We start from the raw sequence: 18,636 nt of genomic DNA on the forward strand, positions 1-18,636 counted from the left end.
ACTGCAATAGAGTGAATGTATACAATGTCAAAAAACCAACAGCATCCCCTCCAACAATTCGGTAATTAAGCAGCTGTAGTGGTTATTTAAAATAATCACTGGCTAAAACATAGACCAATAAGGGAGTACAGGCAAAAAGAAAACAACAGCCATTGACAAGAAGAGGTACGGGCATGCAGTCATTATACCAACATTGAAAATGCCGACTTGGTCTGAATAGACAAAATGTATGAATGTGGACAGGCAGAATGTTTACATATAAACTTAAAATGGACTATAGATTGCGGTTAGTTAGAAGTAGAATTGTCTGAAAATACTATATTGACAAGCCAACTCTGCCATCGTTTGTCGACATGCCACCTGTAAACATTTGACATGTCGACATAGCGTCCATATTAAGTTACGGATATTGACAATATGCAATTCAACATGGTTTTACCAAACCATGAAACATGAGAAGACAGCTTTGCTCTGGAATGTTTAGTGTTCCTGAGCATTCACTCAACCCAAAAGGAACATACTTGATGCCACTAATCCCCAAGAACATAGGGACTAGATGAGGAAATTGTGGTGTTTCTGAATTAAGATAAAAATTAAGATCACGGCAAGAGTGGAAAAAAAAACAGGAAAAAAAATAATCGAGTGGTCCAACAGTCCTGACGACATCGCCAGCAGGGCATCACCTGAGAGATGCAGGGCGGAATGTCTCGGTTATGTCTGAGGAACCATTAAGAAAGACAGTGGTCACAGGGACACTGAACAACCGGAGGTTGACCCTAATCCTAGGCTGAATAAGACAGTAAAGATAAAGACCTGTCACACCTTCAAAAAAACTGTGTGATAGATTACCTACAACCTCACCCACTTGATATGCAGCCTGTGCCACATGGACTTGCTAATAACCTCAAATGCAATATAGCAAGATATTAAAAGGTCTAGCATATATATTTAGTGTGCACCTGCAAACTCCTCCTCCTGCTTGCTGCACTACAAGTCTCAGCAGGTAGCACCTCATATGTCCAGGGTGTGCAGTTTAGGGCCCCTCCCCCTATGTACTATATATTGTGTATTCATACACACTGGAAGGAACTAGAGACGCCTTCCTCCTAAACTTGCACCCCACCCACCTGTCCCAAATTGATTTTAATTAGGTTGGAGTCCCAACATTCAAGACTGCACACCTCAGCTTGGCACTATGAGGGTAAGTCCTACTATACATATATGCTGAGTGTTAGTCTGTGGGACCGTGTTTGGGGCTCAGGGCTCTTTGGGCTGCTGTTGCTGGGCTGCTCCATGGCATCATATCGTATACTTTCAATCACCCCTTTAGTTTGTTTAATATATATGTAGCACCCTTCACATTTATTATTACTTCTTACCTTGGTAAGTCCTATCACATATAATTTCCCCTATCCCTTTTACTATCACTTTAATTTTACACTAATGTGATGCCATGGGGTGGTTCTGCTGGGCTGGCCTGGGGGGCCCTGTGCCCTGGACCTGTCCCAGAGTAGTGTTAGGGACTTGTCCTAATGAGGTAACCTGGACGCGGTGGACAAGCCGATACTAATGGCCATTACTATGCTAATAACCTCAAATGCAATATAGCAAGATATTAAAAGGTCTAGCATATATATTTAGTGTGCACCTGCAAACTCCTCCTCCTGCTTGCTGCACTACAAGTCTCAGCAGGTAGCACCTCATATGTCCAGGGTGTGCAGTTTAGGGCCCCTCCGCCACATGGACTTCTTATGTGGCACAGGCTGCATACTGCATACTCAACTCACAGTACTTCTGGGTTATACACATCCCAGGTGGGTGTGGATTAGCTCACAGACACCAAAAAGTCAACATGCACTAGTTCGACATTCATAAAACGCCAACATGCACTAGGTCAACAGTGACAAAAAAGGCAACACATGCAAAAGGAAGACATGGAGAAACTGACCACATGAGTTTTTCTGGGGGTTTTTTTGGTGCCAATGTCTGACACTTCAGCATGTGGACTAGTGTAGCTGCCGTTCCCAACCGGAGTGCACATGTATGATAACACATGAAAAAGTCCAAGCAAATGGAACAAATTGTGAAAAACTCATGTCAACCTTTTCATATATTAATCATTGCTATGTACATCTTTTGTCGACCAAGTGAATCTCGACTTTTCGTTATTGTTGACCTTTTGGTGTTGACCTAGTCATTTTCTGTGAGCCATCCAGCTACCCCCCCCCCCCCCTCCCCAGTCACTTCTCATTTACATTTACATGTAGACCCAGAGTTGATGGTCCGAACCCCTGCTCCATGGATGGGATTACTGCAAATGCTGACCATAGATAGGACAACTGGTCCCCAGAGTGGAGGGCTGGCTGCGGTGTGGCTGCATAGATGTGCCTGACTCATAATACCGAATACAGAAGTGCTCATGGGACGTCCAATCACAAGAAGAACTCAGAATCAGTGATGTAATGGAGCCATAATAACTTAATATGCCACAACTCCTGTATTACAAAGTATTCAAATGTATATTTATGCCCAAAGTATTAATTTAAGGAAGAAATTTACTATTTCACAGTATTGCACGAAAGATTCCAATGGCCATTACATAGAGAAAACAAAAGAAGATCTAGCAGAGAGGTAGAGGAGTCACCTGTAATGGAGATGAAGACACTCAGGCATATGAAGCAGTAGAAGAGGTGTAGTCTTGCCGTGCAGGTGTCCCGTTTCCCTCTCAGCATAAAATCAGAGAGCGGCAATTCTGCAGAGTGCCCTTCCATAGTGCCTTCGTCTCAAGCTTGGAGTCTGACAGAGGGATATAAATAGAATTCATACTGTAAGATTCCTCTGTGCTAAGGTGAAAACATTTCATGTAACACTGACCATTAAAATTTTAACATCAATGATTTAGACAGCTACTCTACTTAGCAGTATTTAAATATATGTACACAAGTCCCAGGTGGGTTTAGCAAGCCCTTGACTAGTGATTGCCGTAAGAAAAGATGCAGAGACTCCTGAAGCTTCTATGGTGGATTAACAATTTTCCGTGACAAACGAGACCACTGGTGCCTTGTTTAAAGAGAGATTTTCAAATCGAGCAAGTTCCATATAAACTTGTAGACGAACCCTAACAGGATGTGCTTTTATTTGTCCTTCATTGTCAATAAAAATAAAACTCCTCTCTGAAACTACAGGACATATCTTTAAAGGGACATGAGAGTAAAGTACTAATCTTTGCCATGTTTAATAGATCTGCCCCAATATTAACTGTACAATCTCACTTGAACTGCTTTCACTTCCACATTCACCTCTCAGGGGTACATGAATAACACGGTTTCAGACCAGGCCTGCGGTATACTCAAAAAGGTGGAACCCTTTATTGGGGGATTACCACTTTTTCAGAGGAAACCCCTTAGAATCATCTTCCTTTCTATCCAAAAGAACAAGAAAGAAACATGGGTACTTGTTTCCTAGCACAGCGCCACCGATTTTAATTGTATGAAATCAGGTTGCAAAAATCGTGTCGATCGCATGTAACCAAATCGAATGAGATGCGATCGACCCGACCCGATTTTTTACATTGGAACCAATGTTTAATGGTCCCTGAGACCCGATTTTTAATTGTATGCCCCTCCCCCCATTGTTAACGCCACGCCCAAGATCAAGTCAACCCGAAGCGTGGCGAGCGCAGCGTGCCCGCGAGGGGTGGCGGTACGCGTCCTCCGACCTTTTCATACCCCCACTATCCACATCGGCGTGGAGTTGATTTTATATAGTGTGGCGAGCGCAGCGAGCCCGAAGCGTGGCGAGCCCCGCGAGGGGACGTGCATTACTTCATCGCGCATTACTTCAGACATATTACGCGTCCCCTCGCCATGCTTCGGGCTCGCCACACTATATAAAATCAACTCCACGTCTACGTGGATTATGGAGGGTATGAAAAGGTCGGAGGACCCGTACCGCCACCCCTCTTCGGGTTGACGTTGATCGTGGTGTGGCGTTAACAATGGGGGGGGGGGGGGGGGGCATTTGACATAATTCAGTATCAGGGTGGGTTTACAATAAAAAAAAATCGGGGACCCTTTTTACATTGGTTCCAATGAAAAAAATTTGGTCGTCGCATCGCATGCCATTATAATGGCATGCGATCGATTTTCAAAGTGTGTTAAAAACGTGTTTAAAGGGGCGTGGCTACGGCGGCGAGTGAGTAGGACGCGTTGAAGCGGAGCTCCCCGGCTAGACATCCGTCACCCCATCCTGCTTCTATTGTGGCACTCGATATCACCGCCAGACGCTGCCCGGTGCCTCACCCGTGCCCCGTACCAGCCGCCCGCCCGACTGATCCTGCTCCGGCGCGGCAGCCAGCCCGCCGGACCGTGGTGAAGACTGCGGCCTACCTCTCCCGCCGCGCAGAGTGCACCCGCCCAGACGCCAGAAGCCGGACACTGACGCACGCAGCTGAGGTCGCGCCGTGGAGGTGACCCCCGCGAGCGAAACACCCGCTGCCACTCACCGCTTGTTGCGGAGGCTGCTGAGAGGGGGACATCAAATATTGGGACACTCTTCTCCTGGTGAGTCCTGCGCTGCGGGCGCCATCTTGGGCTCCACGCAGCACACACACTGTACACAGCCTGCAGCAGCCCACCAGAAGGGTAGTTACATACTCTGCCAGCTACACCCGCTCAGGGTATTTTATAACAGGACTGCCAGTGCCTTAAAACACCTGTGGTAAGGGTGGCCCACAGCAGCCCACACCCCACACCCCCCCACTAACAGATCCAGCATTATAATCCACACCAGCAGCGTCTGCTACTACTGAGGAGGGGGCATATAGTAGCCCATCACCACACAGCATGGTGAAGCAGAATCACAGCGCCTCGGCGGCAAAGCTGGCCAAATTTGCGAGGGGGCAGGAGGCACAAGGCCCGTCGACACCTCCCGGAGACTCCGGGCAGGGTTCTGGGGACCCAGCTGGCCCTGGGGCCCCCCCTGATGACACCTTACCTACACCCCCGTCCCTCCAACAAATCCTAGAAGCCATTGCTGGCACTGAGAAACGTCTGTCCGACAAAATGGAGAAGGTGCAGTGTGACCTATCCCTTCTCAGACAAGATGTGCAGCGCATTAGGGAACGTGTGGGGGAGGTGGAGACCCGGGTTTCAACGGTTGAAGACGCAATAGATCCTATGAAAACCACAGTTTCTACCCTGACGCAGCAGGTCACAAGTATTCAGAATAAGCTAATGGATATGGAGGGCCGTTTGAGGAGAAACAATGTCCGCTTCGTTGGCCTGCCGGAAAGGGAGGAGGGCACGGCGCCAGAGGCTTTCTTGGAGGCCTGGCTGATAGAGACATTTGGCAGAGAATCCTTCACCCCTCAATTTGCTGTTGAGAGAGCCCACAGAATCCCTACCCGTCCACTCCCTCCGGGGGCCCCACCCAGAACTTTTATAGCCAAACTCCTACATTATAAAGACCGTGACACGATCCTGCGACTGAACCGCACCAAAGGCCCTATCAGTAGAAATGGTGTCACCATCTCCACGTTTCCTGATTTTGCCATCGAGGTACAGAAGGAGAGGGCCTCTTTCTTCCCTGTAAAACGAAGGTTGCGTGACTTGGGCCTTCCCTATTCCATGCTCTTTCCGGCCCGGTTGCGGGTGGTGGCGGAGGGAGAGACTAAATTCTTCAGCAGCCCTCGTGAGGTGGCGGCCTGGCTAGATAGATTTGCGCCTGGTGCTCGCCAGCTGGCTCCGGCCTGATCCCCTACAAACACCCAGGAAGAGGACTAAACCTACACCCAAATGGACATATTATCCCACTCATCCATACGATCTTCAGGAATTTCTGAGACGCCAGAGTGATTTCGATGATGTCCGGTCAACGTGAATATTATTAGAACATATTGTAGTTGATCTGTTTTACTATGCCTTAGCGGGAGGGGGGGGGGGGGCGGCGGGGGGGAATGTTACTAAACGTTGTTTATTGTATTTTGCTTTGACTAGCATAGGTGTCGTTCTAGAAGTCAAGGTTAATAGATAGCCGGGGGGCCCCGATGCTTGCATTGGTAGCTATTAACTGACTGCTCCCATAGTTCGTAGATATTGCTGACCTTTCTTGGTCTACATAGTTACTAGGTTAGGGTTACAAGTATGCCTAGGTTGGGGAAGGTATACAGGGAGGGGGTGTATTCTGTTGGGATTGTTTTTTCTATGTCTTCTAGTCTTTCTTCTTTCTCTTTTTCTATTAGTCATGCAAGGTATTCTGATTTGATATGCATACAATTGGAGAGTAAACCGTGTTTTGCAGCAATGGTTGCGGCTTACTCAGGCTCACAAGGTGACAGCACTGACATGACAGCCCTCTACGGCCATGACGGATCTTAACATCTTAACCTGGAATGTCCGGGGGATAAATGATAGACTTAAACGTTCCCTAGTCCTAAAAATGGTTAAGCAGTACGGCTCGGACATCACCTGCCTTGTTGAGACCCACCTGGAGGGAAATAGACTAATGTCCCTTCGCAGGCCCTGGGTGGGTTGGGCATACCACAGCTCCCATACCACCCACTCCAGAGGGGTTTCGATACTGATTAATAAATCAGTACAATTTGTGTTGCTAGATGTTAAAACAGACCCACTGGGTAGATACGTTTTCCTCCAGTGCAAACTATACTCCCAGCCCTTCTTTATCCTGGCGGTCTATGTCCCCCCTCCTTTTAACTACGATGTATTAAAACAAGCGGCTGCTTACGTGGCCCAATCCCCTGGCACACCGGTGGTGTGCCTCGGGGATTTTAATAAGTTAATGAACCAACGGCTAGACAGATGGTTGCCCCCTGGCTCCGTCCCTGCTGACGACCGCCCCACAGGCTTTGCAAAATATGTGGAGTCAATTGGTCTGCGGGATGCCTGGCGGCTAAAACACCCTATGGTCACCCAATACTCCTGCTTCTCTAAAACCCACAATTCCTTCTCGCGCATTGATTTGGCCCTAGTCACCCCCTCAGTATTGCCCAGACTTAAAAACATCTGCTACAAGGCGAGGGGTGTCTCGGACCATTCGCCTCTGATGTTGACGGTGGGGATGGAATGCCAGAGGGGACAGACCTTCTGGAAACTACATCCCTCCTGGTTACTACAAATTGGAGAATCCGTAGACCTCCAGACTACGTGGGATGGGTACTTTGATATTAATACGGGTACAGCCCCTGCCCCGGTAGTGTGGGAAGCATTCAAGGCATATATGAGGGGCACCCTCATATCTAAAATTGCTTCTATCAAACGAACACACAAAGCTAAGGGTATTGAATTGGAAGATGAATGTAGACACACTGAGATCACACACTTGGAAGAGGGTTCGGAGGAGTCCAGGGCAAAGTGGGAGTTAGCACAAAATACCTGGGTCTCCCATCTAGAGGAACGCAACGCACGCAGCCTGTTATTTAAATCCCACAAACTTTACATGAATGCGGACAAGACAGGCAGCCTTATGGCTCACTTGGTACACTTAGATCGCCCTGCCAACACTGTGGCCCAAATCTTTGGCACTGACGGTATACTGAGGACATCCCCCCGGGAAATAGCTGACGTGTTTCTCACTTTTTATCAGGAGCTATACAGCTCACGCCTAAGATGTTCGCAGGGGGAACTCATCGACTACATAGATAGCATAGACCTGCCCACGCTGTCTGAGGAGGCGAAATCCTCCCTTGAGGCACCGCTTACAATTGCTGAAATAGAGGCTGCGATCCGATCATTTCCTGGTGGGAAGGCTCCGGGCGTAGACGGGGTTCCAGTGGAACTATACAGGACACACTTGGACTTATTCGCCCCTAGGCTGTTGAAGCTATTTAATGATCTCCTTGAACTGAATGCCATGCCGGACTCTATGTCCGAGGCGGTTATAGTCGTCATACCCAAGCCTGGGAAGGACCCTGAATACCCCGACTCATACAGACCTATCTCCCTGATTACTACTGACATCAAAATATTGGCAAAGGTCCTGGCCATTCGACTAAATAGCGTGATACTGACCATAATTCATCCGGACCAAACCGGCTTTATGCCGGGTATGTCCACCAGTATAAATTTAAGACGGCTGTATACACATATCCAGGCCACCCATGAGGAGGAAATGTACTCAGCTATTGTCTCGTTCGATGCCAATAAGGCCTTCGACTCAGTCGAGTGGCCTTATCTATGGCAGGTAATGAGACGCATGGGCTTTGGCCCACAATACTTAAAATGGGTCCAGTTACTGTATCTCCACCCGATGGCCAGGGTCTCTGTTAATAGCCATGTCTCGCCCCCCTTCGCGCTGGGAAGGGGTACTAGACAGGGGTGCCCCCTTTCTCCTGGTCTTTTTGCTTTAGCTATCGAACCACTCGCCTGCATCCTTAGGACACACCGAGACATAGTCGGGCTACAACTGGGTCAGAGGACGGACACAGTGGCACTCTATGCCGATGACCTACTTCTCTTTTTAAAAGACTATAGACTTTCAGTACCGATTGCCCTGCAGCTGATGGAGGAGTTTGGCAGTTTCTCAGGCCTCACAGTGAACTGGTCTAAATCCTCCATGATGCCCCTAAGAGGCCCACCACCGTTGGCCCAGGGCACCCCTCTTCCACTCAGCTGGGTCCCCCAATTCAAATATTTAGGGATTAATATTACCAACAACAGCCATGATTTTACTCCTAAGAACCTACACCCACTGCTGTCCGTTGTTAAGGATAAACTGTCGGTGTGGACCAAGTTACCCCTAAATGTCATTGGCAGGGTCAACTTGGTTAAAATGATATTGCAACCTAAGATAACATATGTCTTGAACCAATCCCCGGTTTACATACCCGCCTCCTTCTTCAGACACCTAAATAGCTTATTATCCTCACTGATATGGGCCAATAAGCGCCCCAGAATCAGCATTAGCACTCTCACTAGACCACGGACTGACGGGGGTTTGGCTCTACCACATTTCAGACTGTATTACTATGCTGGCCAGTTCTCGCACCTCAGGCACTGGACGCAGGACACTGACCAGAGTTCGCTCCCTACCACTTTTCTACACCAAATATGTCCTGATATCACACCCACGCAGCTGTTATTGGGTGGGATGATACCTAGGGGGGCCCCTCCATTAGTGGTCCAGGCCATCAAGCTGTGGCAGGAGGCCCAATCCTTGATGGGATACACGGCTATAGATCCGGGAGCTCCCCTCTGGCATTCCACCAGGTTGTCTGAACTCGCCTGCTTGTCAGGCAGAAGTCTGTGGTCATCTGGGGGGGTGGTGACGATTGGACAACTATATGAGGCATCTCTGCTAAAAACCTTTCAACAGCTAAAGGAGGAGTTTGGGTTATCTCAGATATATTTCTTTAGATACTTGCAGTTGCGCCACGCCCTCAACACCCAGTTTAATAGCTGTCCTCCTGTGCTACTATCCTCCCCGGCAAAAATATTCCTGGCCAATCTCGGACAGGTTAAAACCATCTCTCTGGCCTATTCATTCCTGCTATCCTTTCTACATAAAGACTCGCTGCCCACCCTTAGGGCCAAGTGGGAGGTCGATGTGGGTGCCTTTGAAGAGGAGGAGTGGGAGGAGACTCTGGCATCACCCCGGTATGCCACGGTCTCAGCAAGATTCCAACAAGTCCAACTATTTATCATACACAGAACATACCTAACACCGTGCACTATGGTTAAATTTGGTGGACGGGCCTCTCCGGCCTGCCCAAAGTGTGGTTTCACACAGGGGAACCTGTGGCATCTCCTTTGGGAGTGTCCCCTGGTTAGCTCTTTCTGGGGGACGGTTAAGTCAGCTATTATGTCAACTGGTATACCTGGGCAGGCTCTGACGCCCAAAATGTGCATCTTGGGAAGCAAAGAAAATACGTCACTGAACAATGCAGAGGGACAATACGTGACCAACCTGTGCTCTTTAGCTAAAGTTGTCATAGCCAGACATTGGATGGCTACTCTGGGACCTACGATGGCGGAGTGGAGGGCCCTGGTTAACACCACGGTACAGCATGAAAAATATGTATATATGTCCCGGGGTACTCTGCCCAAATTTGACAAGATATGGGGTAGGTGGCTGGAGTCTCCACACTCAGCACACTCCTGATGACACACTGCTGGGCTGTGGTGTTTGACCGTGGGGGGGGAGAACTATATTGTTCATATACTTGTGTGAGCCGATCAACCCAAACCATGCATAGTTATATTACTCTAATCGGAAATGATTCCCATAGTATGCGCATTAATCTATGACTATTAATCTCTTTCTCTCTTTCATCTCTGTTTCCTCTCTACTATTTCTCTTAAACTCAAATAAATAAATAAATAAATAAAATCAAATGCTTAGATATTCAGTCAGAATAAGATGGCAATACCACCTCTCATCATCAATTGAACTTTTTATTATAATCTTTAATACATTGTAATAAGATGATATTGTATGTGAACTGTTTGTACATTTTGATATTTAATGCCGGATCTTGATTGACTGTTCCACATGCACAGTATTTGATTGCTGTTCTGTTCTGTATTAATGACCTGTGAAATAAAAATACTCTATTTAAAAAAAAAAAAACGTGTTTAAAGCCAAAATATGTATCTGCGGTGAAAAAACCTGGTCATCTCATTGCCAACTGCCCCATGCATATAGGAAATTCAAACCCTAACTGGGTAGGGAGTGGCTGAAATCCAAAATGGTGTCTAACTCTGCTGTCTCGCTCAGTCATATTGACAGTTATTACTTTAAAAAGTTACTCATGTTCTGTAACCCTTCTCACTGCCATGGATTCAATAGCCGCAGGACACAATGGCCACCAAGTTGATACTACTAGTTTTGTGTAAGCTGGGGGGGGGCGAAGGAGAGAGGAGAATAGTAATACAAAATGGAAAAACCAAAAGCACTTTTCAGAAAAAACACATATACACAAAAGAAAGAGATATGTATTATGCCCCTTTCCCACTGCAGGTCTTAAACGGTAAATTGCTTTTTCCCCACTATTTACCGTTTAAGGCTGCAGTGGGAAAGTGCCAGAGTTGATTTACCGGTTAAAGATAACCGGTATTTCAACACGTTTAAAAAGCAGAGTCCTACACGTTTCAGACCCATTTTTTTGGCAGTGGGAACGGGTCTGAAATGGTATTTAGGACCCCAACACCAGTCAACCCCCTCCCCTGGTACCTGGCTTACAACCCCTGTACCTCTCCATCCTGCATCCCCCTTCCCCTGGTACTTGCCAGCTCGCCGGATCATGCAGCGGGGTCCGTTCATTGAATCCATGTGGGTGACAGCTCCTGACTGATCTCTGCTTGCAGTCAGGGCTGTCTTGGGCAACCCCCCCCCCCTGACCCAGTGACCCCCTGCCATGTATGACCTCCCGGCCGGGCAATGCAGGGACATAATGGGGATTGACAGCGCAGGAACAGCAACCCCACTGCTCATCACTCTCCCAGCAGCAGTCCCCTTACTACAAGCGCTGAGCATACAGCAGCCTCGGAGCACAAGTACCCGGGAGCACAGGAATGCTCGGTGCTGGCTGCACATGCGAGCACCCGGCACAGCATACCAATCCTGACCTGCAGCCTAGTATGCGATCTATAGGGGGGACATGGCACAGGTGCGTCCCGGGACAGCGGTACATCCATCCCATACACAAATGCTACCGGGAAGCACGCACTTGGCTATAGCAGTAGCGGGGATGAGGGCTGGCCGTAGCCGCCGCAATACCCGGCACCCCCTGCTGTGTGGAGCCCCCCCCCCCCCGCCCAACTATCAGATCCTGCTGCCAGCATACACGATGGTGCAAGCATGGGGGGTGATACAGCCGGAGCCTCCACAGCGTCCAAAGGAGAGTGTGCTGCGGAGTCAGGAGCTGTCACCCGCCGGCACTGCAAGAGTCAGGAGCTGTCCACCCACTGGAATTCAATGAATGGAGCACGATCCCACGCACTGGCAAGTACCAGGGGAGAGGGGTGGGGTGTGCAAGACAGGTACGGGGTTTGTAGTTTGTAGGCCAGGTACCAGGGGAGGGAGGGGGGTGCAGGGCAGGTACCAGGTGAAGGAGGGGGGGTGCAGGGCAGGAAAGATAGGCACTCTTTTTTAAACGGTACACTGCAGTGGGAATAGCACTTAAACAGTATTTAAAACGGTAATCTAGTGCAATGTGAATGCTAATACCGTTTTAAAAACCGTTTAAAAATACCGGTACTTTAACCGGCTCTGCAGTGGGAAAGCAGCATTAGTAGTGGCCATGCCACAGCATAATAATAATAATAATAATAATAATAATAATAATAATAATAATAATAATAATAATAAAAAGTGGGGATAACTTTCAGTTAGTTGTTAATAGTGTAAAGAAAAATATGTACCAGTGATGTAGTGTTTTAATATAAATAATTTAATACATTAAATTAGTAATCTACTCATATCTCTAAAATCAATTAATGAGGTAGCAAGATTTGTTTAGCTAATGGATTATTTATCTGTAGCAACTTAATTTAGGACAGACACATTTAGGCCCCAAAAAAGAATTTCAGTAGCACTAGTCAATTCTTCACGTCTGTGTTTTATACTGTTAATTTTATCTAATGAGAACAATTGGGGGGGGGGGGGGGGGGGGGGGGGGGGGGGGAATTGCAATCACTTTGAATGGCTTTTTTTTTTTTTTCTGGCACTGTAGGAAGTCCATCAAGAATTCCGTTGCAACATTTTAATAATGCAACACAGAAAAGTGATTGTGTGTAAGTTCCCAGGAAAAATAGAAACTGGACAACATAAGATGCAAGCAAAAGTATAAAAAGGAATACAGTACAAACAACGCCAGGCTGTGCATTATGTCTACTGGTACACCGCTATACACAGCACACACAGAAACACAAAGGACAAAGATTATCTGTAAGGAGAGAAAGATCTGTGTCAGGCAACTTGGCATCAGTCCCACCTACTGGTTTTCTACTTGTGCACTAGGCAAACTCTTCTGCACATAAAACAAACCAAAGCTAATAAATTATTTGGGGTCTAGTGGCTTAAACAAATGACATTTTCAAATGTGCCCAAATGATCTACTAGTCATTAACAGCACACCTTTATATTGTATAATCAATATGTAACTACCCTAGTTATATTATTTAAATAATGAATAACACTAGAAAAGAAAAACAATAACAACTATTTCCATATTATTTATCAGACTGAATGATGGTAAACTAGAGGTCTTTAATTATCTTGAGATGAAAAAAAAAACAAAAATGTACGGCATACAGGGGGTCATTCAGGTGCGGTCGAAATTGTTTTTACTGCTGCTTCCTTGGATGGTGTTATGGTAATACACGAGGAGCAGTCATTTACAAGCAGATATCTCCTTGTGAAAATGGGTCTACCACTCTCAAAAGAAATATAGGTGGAAAAAATCATAAAAAAAATATATATATTTTTACTGCTGATTAGATAACCCCCTTGGTATTTGTTCCAATGGAAATTAGTACCTATCCTAGATGTTTCTGCGAAAGGGCAAGGAGACAAAAAGCATTTAATGGCCTCTCATTTTTCAACTCCCCAGTCTCATTGGCACAAAAGAAGTCCTAAATAGTAGAGAAAAAGTGCCTCTAATTCCTTCCGTCAAGCATGAGCTATTAAAATTAAAAAAAGAACTCTTCCAACAAGATTAACCCCTTCCCGCCGCAGCCTGTTTTTGCCTTCCTGACAGAGCCCTTTTTTTCAAATCTGACATGTATCACTTAAGTGGGGATAACTTTTTTTTGCTTTTACTTATCCCAGTGATTTTGAGATTGTTTTTTCGTGACACATTGTACTTCAAGTTAGTGGTAAATTTGGGTTGATACAGTCTGTGTTTTTTTGTGAAAAATACCAAAATGTCGTAAAAAATTGAAAATTTAGCAATTTTCAAAATGTTAAATTTTCTGCTTGTGAGACAAATAATCATACCACTCAAAATAGTTAATAACTAACATAGACCATATGTCTACTTTATGTTTCCATCATTATTACAACCTCCTTTTAATTTTTTTGGACACTAGGAGGCTTAAAATATGAATAGCAAATTCTCAAATTTTCAAGAAAATTTCAAACACTGATTTTTTTAGGGACCAGTTCAGTTCTGATGTGACTTTGAGGGACTTGTATGTGACACCCCCATAAATGATGCCATTTCAAAAACTGCACCCCTCACAGTATTCAAAACAGCATTTTGGAAGTTTGTTAACCCTTTAGGTGTTTCACAGGAATTAAAACAAAGTGTAGGTGAAATTTCAAAATTTCATTTTTTAGCAGATTTTCAATTTTAATACATTTTTCTAAGGAACACAGTAGATTTTACTAGAGAAATGTGACTAAAAATTGATTCCCCCAATTCTTTTGTTTTCATAAATATCCTATATGTGGCCCTAGTGTGCACGTTGACCAAACCACAGGCTTCATAATAGAAGGAGCACCTACTTGATTTTGGAGCCTCCTTTTTATGAGAATATTTTTTAGGCACCATGTAGGTTTCTAGGCACCATAAGATGCTAAAAGTTAGGAACCCCCCCACAAATGACCCCATTTTGCAAACTACACCCCTCAGGGAATTCATCTAGGGATATAGTGTACATTTAAAACCCCCAGGGGTTTCACCAATTGTTGTACAACTGGGCTGTGAAAATGAAAAATTACATTTTTTACACAAAAATGCAGTTCTGGCTCAAAATTTTTCATTTTCACAAGGAATGAATGAGACAAAGCACCCCAAAATCTGTGCCCCAATTTCTCCCGAGTACGGCAATGCCTCACATGTGACCAAAAAATACCATTTGGGTGCATGGCAGGACTCAGAAGGGAAGGAGTGATATTTGGATTTTGCAGCACAGATTCTGGTGGAATGTTGGTGGGTGCTATGTCGCATTAGCAAGACCCCCGAAGCACCAATACAGTGGAACCCCCCCACAAGTGAACCCATTTTGCAAACTACACCCCTCAGGGAATTCATCTAGGGCTATAGTGTACATTTCAAACCCCCAGGGGTTTCCCCAATTGTGGTACAACTGGGCAGTGAAAATGAAAAATTAAATTTTTTACACAAAAATGCAGTTCTGGCTCAAAAATTTTCATTTTCACAAGAAATGAAGGAGACAAAGCACCCCAAAATCTGTGCCCCAATTTCTCCCGAGTATGGCAATGCCTCATATGTGACCAAAAAATACCAGTTGGGTGCATGGCAGGACTCAGAAGGGAAGGAGTGATTTTTGGATTTTGCAGCTCAGATTCTGGTGGAATGAATGGTGGGTGCTATGTGGCATTAGCAAGACCCCCGAAGCACGGTGAAATGATGAACCTAATAATCCATAGATGTGTGGTATATTTTAAAACACTCCTTTATACATAGGCCGGGTTTGTCGGGGCAAGTTTCACAGTGGAAAATAGTATCCTTTCTTATTCCCTTTTTATAGCAAACTTTGCACCTTTTTTGTGTCCTGCCCTTTTTTGCAGTGGAGGGGATTTCGTTAGGAAAATGCTGCCCTGGTACAATACGGGGGCCAGTACTAGAAGTACTGGGGCCCTCTGCCTGCTGGTTCCCAAATATTAGGCCCTTTATGACTTCCTCTTGAAAGTGCATAAATGTCCCCCTCTGGCTGGTAGAACGGAATAGCACGTAAGCGTTATACAGTGCCATCTGGATGATATACACGGCCAGCTTCTTGTACCAGATTTTTGTTTTCCGCAGGGCACTGTACGGCTTCAGTACCTGATCTGAAAGATCCACTCCGCCCATGTACTTATTGTAATCTAGGATACAATTAGGTTTTGAGGTGTGGGTACTGGTACCTCGTACAGGGACGGAGGTGGTACTTTCTCCGTGAATTGTTGTCAGTATAAGGACATCCCTCTTGTCCTTATATTTGACCAACAACATATTTACGGTGCATATTTCCCTGCTTTCACCCCTTCTCAGTACTTGGGCAATGTGCGTTTTTGGGAGGCCTCTTTGGTTCTTGCGCACAGTACCGCAAGCTGCTGTACCTCTTGAACCAAGGGCCTTAAACAGGGGGATGCTAGTGTAAAAGTTATCCACATAGAGGTGATAACCTTTATCCAGGAAGGGGTGCACTAAATCCCAGACAATTTTTCCACTAACACCTACGAGGGAGGGGGGGCATTCTGGCGGTTCAATTCTTGAATCCTTCCCTTCATATACCCTAAACCTGTGGGTGTACCCTGAGGTGCTTTCACACAGTTTATACATTTTTATGCCATACCTTGCCCTCTTACTGGGAAGGTACTGGCGGAATTTAACCCTTCCTTTAAAATGTATAAGGGACTCGTCGATACAAATACATTTTTCAGGGATGTACAACTCTGCAAATTTGGCACTGAAATGATCAATGACCGGCCTGACTTTGAATAGCCGGTCAAAGGTGGGATCATCTCTGGGTGGGCACTGTACATTATCGGTGTAATGTAAAAATTTAAGGATTATCTCAAAACGAGTCCGAGTCATGGCCATACGGTAAAGTGGGGTGCTGTACAGAACATCTGTACTCCAATATTGCCTAATTTCTGGCTTTTTTACTATGCCCATATGTAACACCAGACCCCAAAACGTCATCATCTCTACTGCATCTACAGGGGTCCACCTAGCAAATGATGACGTGGGGTTTTGAGCAATAAACTGCTGGGCATATAAATTACTTTGGTCCACCATTAAATTTATAAAATCATCAGAGAAAAATAATTTGAAAAAGTCAATTTCTCTGAGACCTGTTGAATCAAATTGGATTCCTGGGATGGCCAAAAACTCAGGAACCTGGGGCTCAAAATTGTCTGGTGGTGGGGTCCATACGGGATCAATCATTTGGGGGGGGGGGTCTCAGCTGCTCTACGGGGGCATCTTTGAGGGGGTCCCTCATCACTAGAGGAGGAAGATGAGGTTAAGACGAATCCTTCAAATTCCCCGCTTGCATCACTGGCTGTGTCAGAGTCAGAGGCAAGCATGGCATATGCCTCCTCCGCTGAATACATTCTTCTGGATGACTGGGATGACATTTGGGATGACATTTGGGATGCCATTTTTATTTTTGTGTTTCTGTAAGTGTAATGTTTCAACACGTGTATAGTGTAGGGGGGGGTACAAACTTTATTTCAACACGGGGGGTATGTAGTGTGTAGTGTGTATGTAGTGCAGAAAAAAAAATACTTTATACAGGAATTTGATCCCAATAAAAAAAAAAAAAAAAATTATATCAACCCTGTGCCGAAAATGCTGTTCAGTGATGTACGTCACTGATCAGCGCTCAGCGGCCACAGGACACCCACAAAAGCAACGTGGGTGTAAAAACAATTTAAAAAAATAAACCACAGCACTCTCCAAAAAAAAAAAACAATTTAAAAAAACTGCAGAAAAAAAATTATATCAACCCTGTGCCAAAAATGCTGTTCAGTGATGTACGTCACTGATCAGCGCTCAGCGGCCACAGGACACCCACAAAAGCAACGTGGGTGTAAAAACAATTTAAAATAAAATAAACCACAGCACTCTCCAAAAAAAAAACAATTTAAAAAAACTGCAGAAAAAAAATTATATCAACCCTGTGCCAAAAATGCTGTTCAGTGATGTACGTCACTGATCAGCGCTCAGCGGCCACAGGACACCCACAAAAGCAACGTGGGTGTAAAAACAATTTAAAAAAAATAAACCACAGCACTCTCCAAAAAAAAACAATTTAAAAAAACTGCAGAAAAAAAATTATATCAACCCTGTGCCAAAAATGCTGTTCAGTGATGTATGTCACTGATCAGCGCTCAGCGGCCACAGGACACCCACAAAAGCAACGTGGGTGTAAAAACAAAACCCCAATGCACTCTCCAAAAAAAAAAAACTGCAGATCAGTGATGCAGTGATGCAACACTGATTAGCAGTGAGGGGCAGCAGGCACACAACTGTGGGTGCAACCTGACAGGGTATATATATAAAAAAAAAAAAACCCTGGACCCCAAAAAAGGTGCTGATCACTTAGTTTATACTGATCAGCACAAAAGGGGGGGCAGCAGGGGGGGCAGCAGTCAGTTGCACAGGCAGCACAACCTTTAGTGCAACTGACAGGTATATATATATATATAAAAAAAAAAACCTGCACCCCCAAAAAGTTGCTGATCAGCACAGATATACTGATCAGCACAAAAGGGGGGGCAGCAGACACAAAATATAGCACTCTCTATCACTCTCTGTCACTATCTCTCACTATCTGTGACTCTATGACACTGCAGCAGCAGCACACAGGAAGTCACAAGATCCAGGAAGCATCCAGCTGCTGGCAGCACGCTACCAGCGGTGATCAGGTAAGTATCAGGCAAGGATCAGGTCAGTATATCACGACAGATTGGCACGGTGACCGCTCTGCACGCAATTCCAGACCGGAATGGCGTCTGCAGCGCAGTCACCGTTAGTTTAAATCACGCGCCATGGCTGTGATTGGTCCGACGGACCAATCACAGCCTTGGGGGCAGGTGGGGTGAGGTGTGGTCATCACCGGTGACCCCCTCACGCCCCCTCCCACCCGGCGGTGATTGATCCCTGTGTTACCGAGCGTCTGATTCGCCGGTAACACAGGAAAACGCTGCGACTGGCTGTTCACA

The 18,636-nt window shown here is 45.8% G+C and overlaps 1 protein-coding gene across 2 annotated transcripts in view; it reads right to left on the reverse strand.

Annotated features, from left to right (window-relative positions):
* KIAA0319L (KIAA0319 like) overlaps window positions 1-18,636 on the reverse strand; it is a 133,544-nt gene that overhangs the window by 97,292 nt on the left and 17,616 nt on the right. For both annotated transcript variants that reach the window (XM_083173490.1, XM_083173491.1), the window contains one exon: window positions 2,645-2,796. In XM_083173490.1, the coding sequence (XP_083029616.1) occupies window positions 2,645-2,771 (127 nt within the window). In that variant the 5' untranslated portion in view covers window positions 2,772-2,796. The remainder of the gene's footprint in view (window positions 1-2,644; window positions 2,797-18,636) is intronic.

The sequence above is a fragment of the Crinia signifera genome, chromosome 2, assembly GCF_055691185.1.
Source record: "Crinia signifera chromosome 2, ASM5569118v1, whole genome shotgun sequence".
NCBI lineage: Eukaryota > Metazoa > Chordata > Amphibia > Anura > Myobatrachidae > Crinia > Crinia signifera.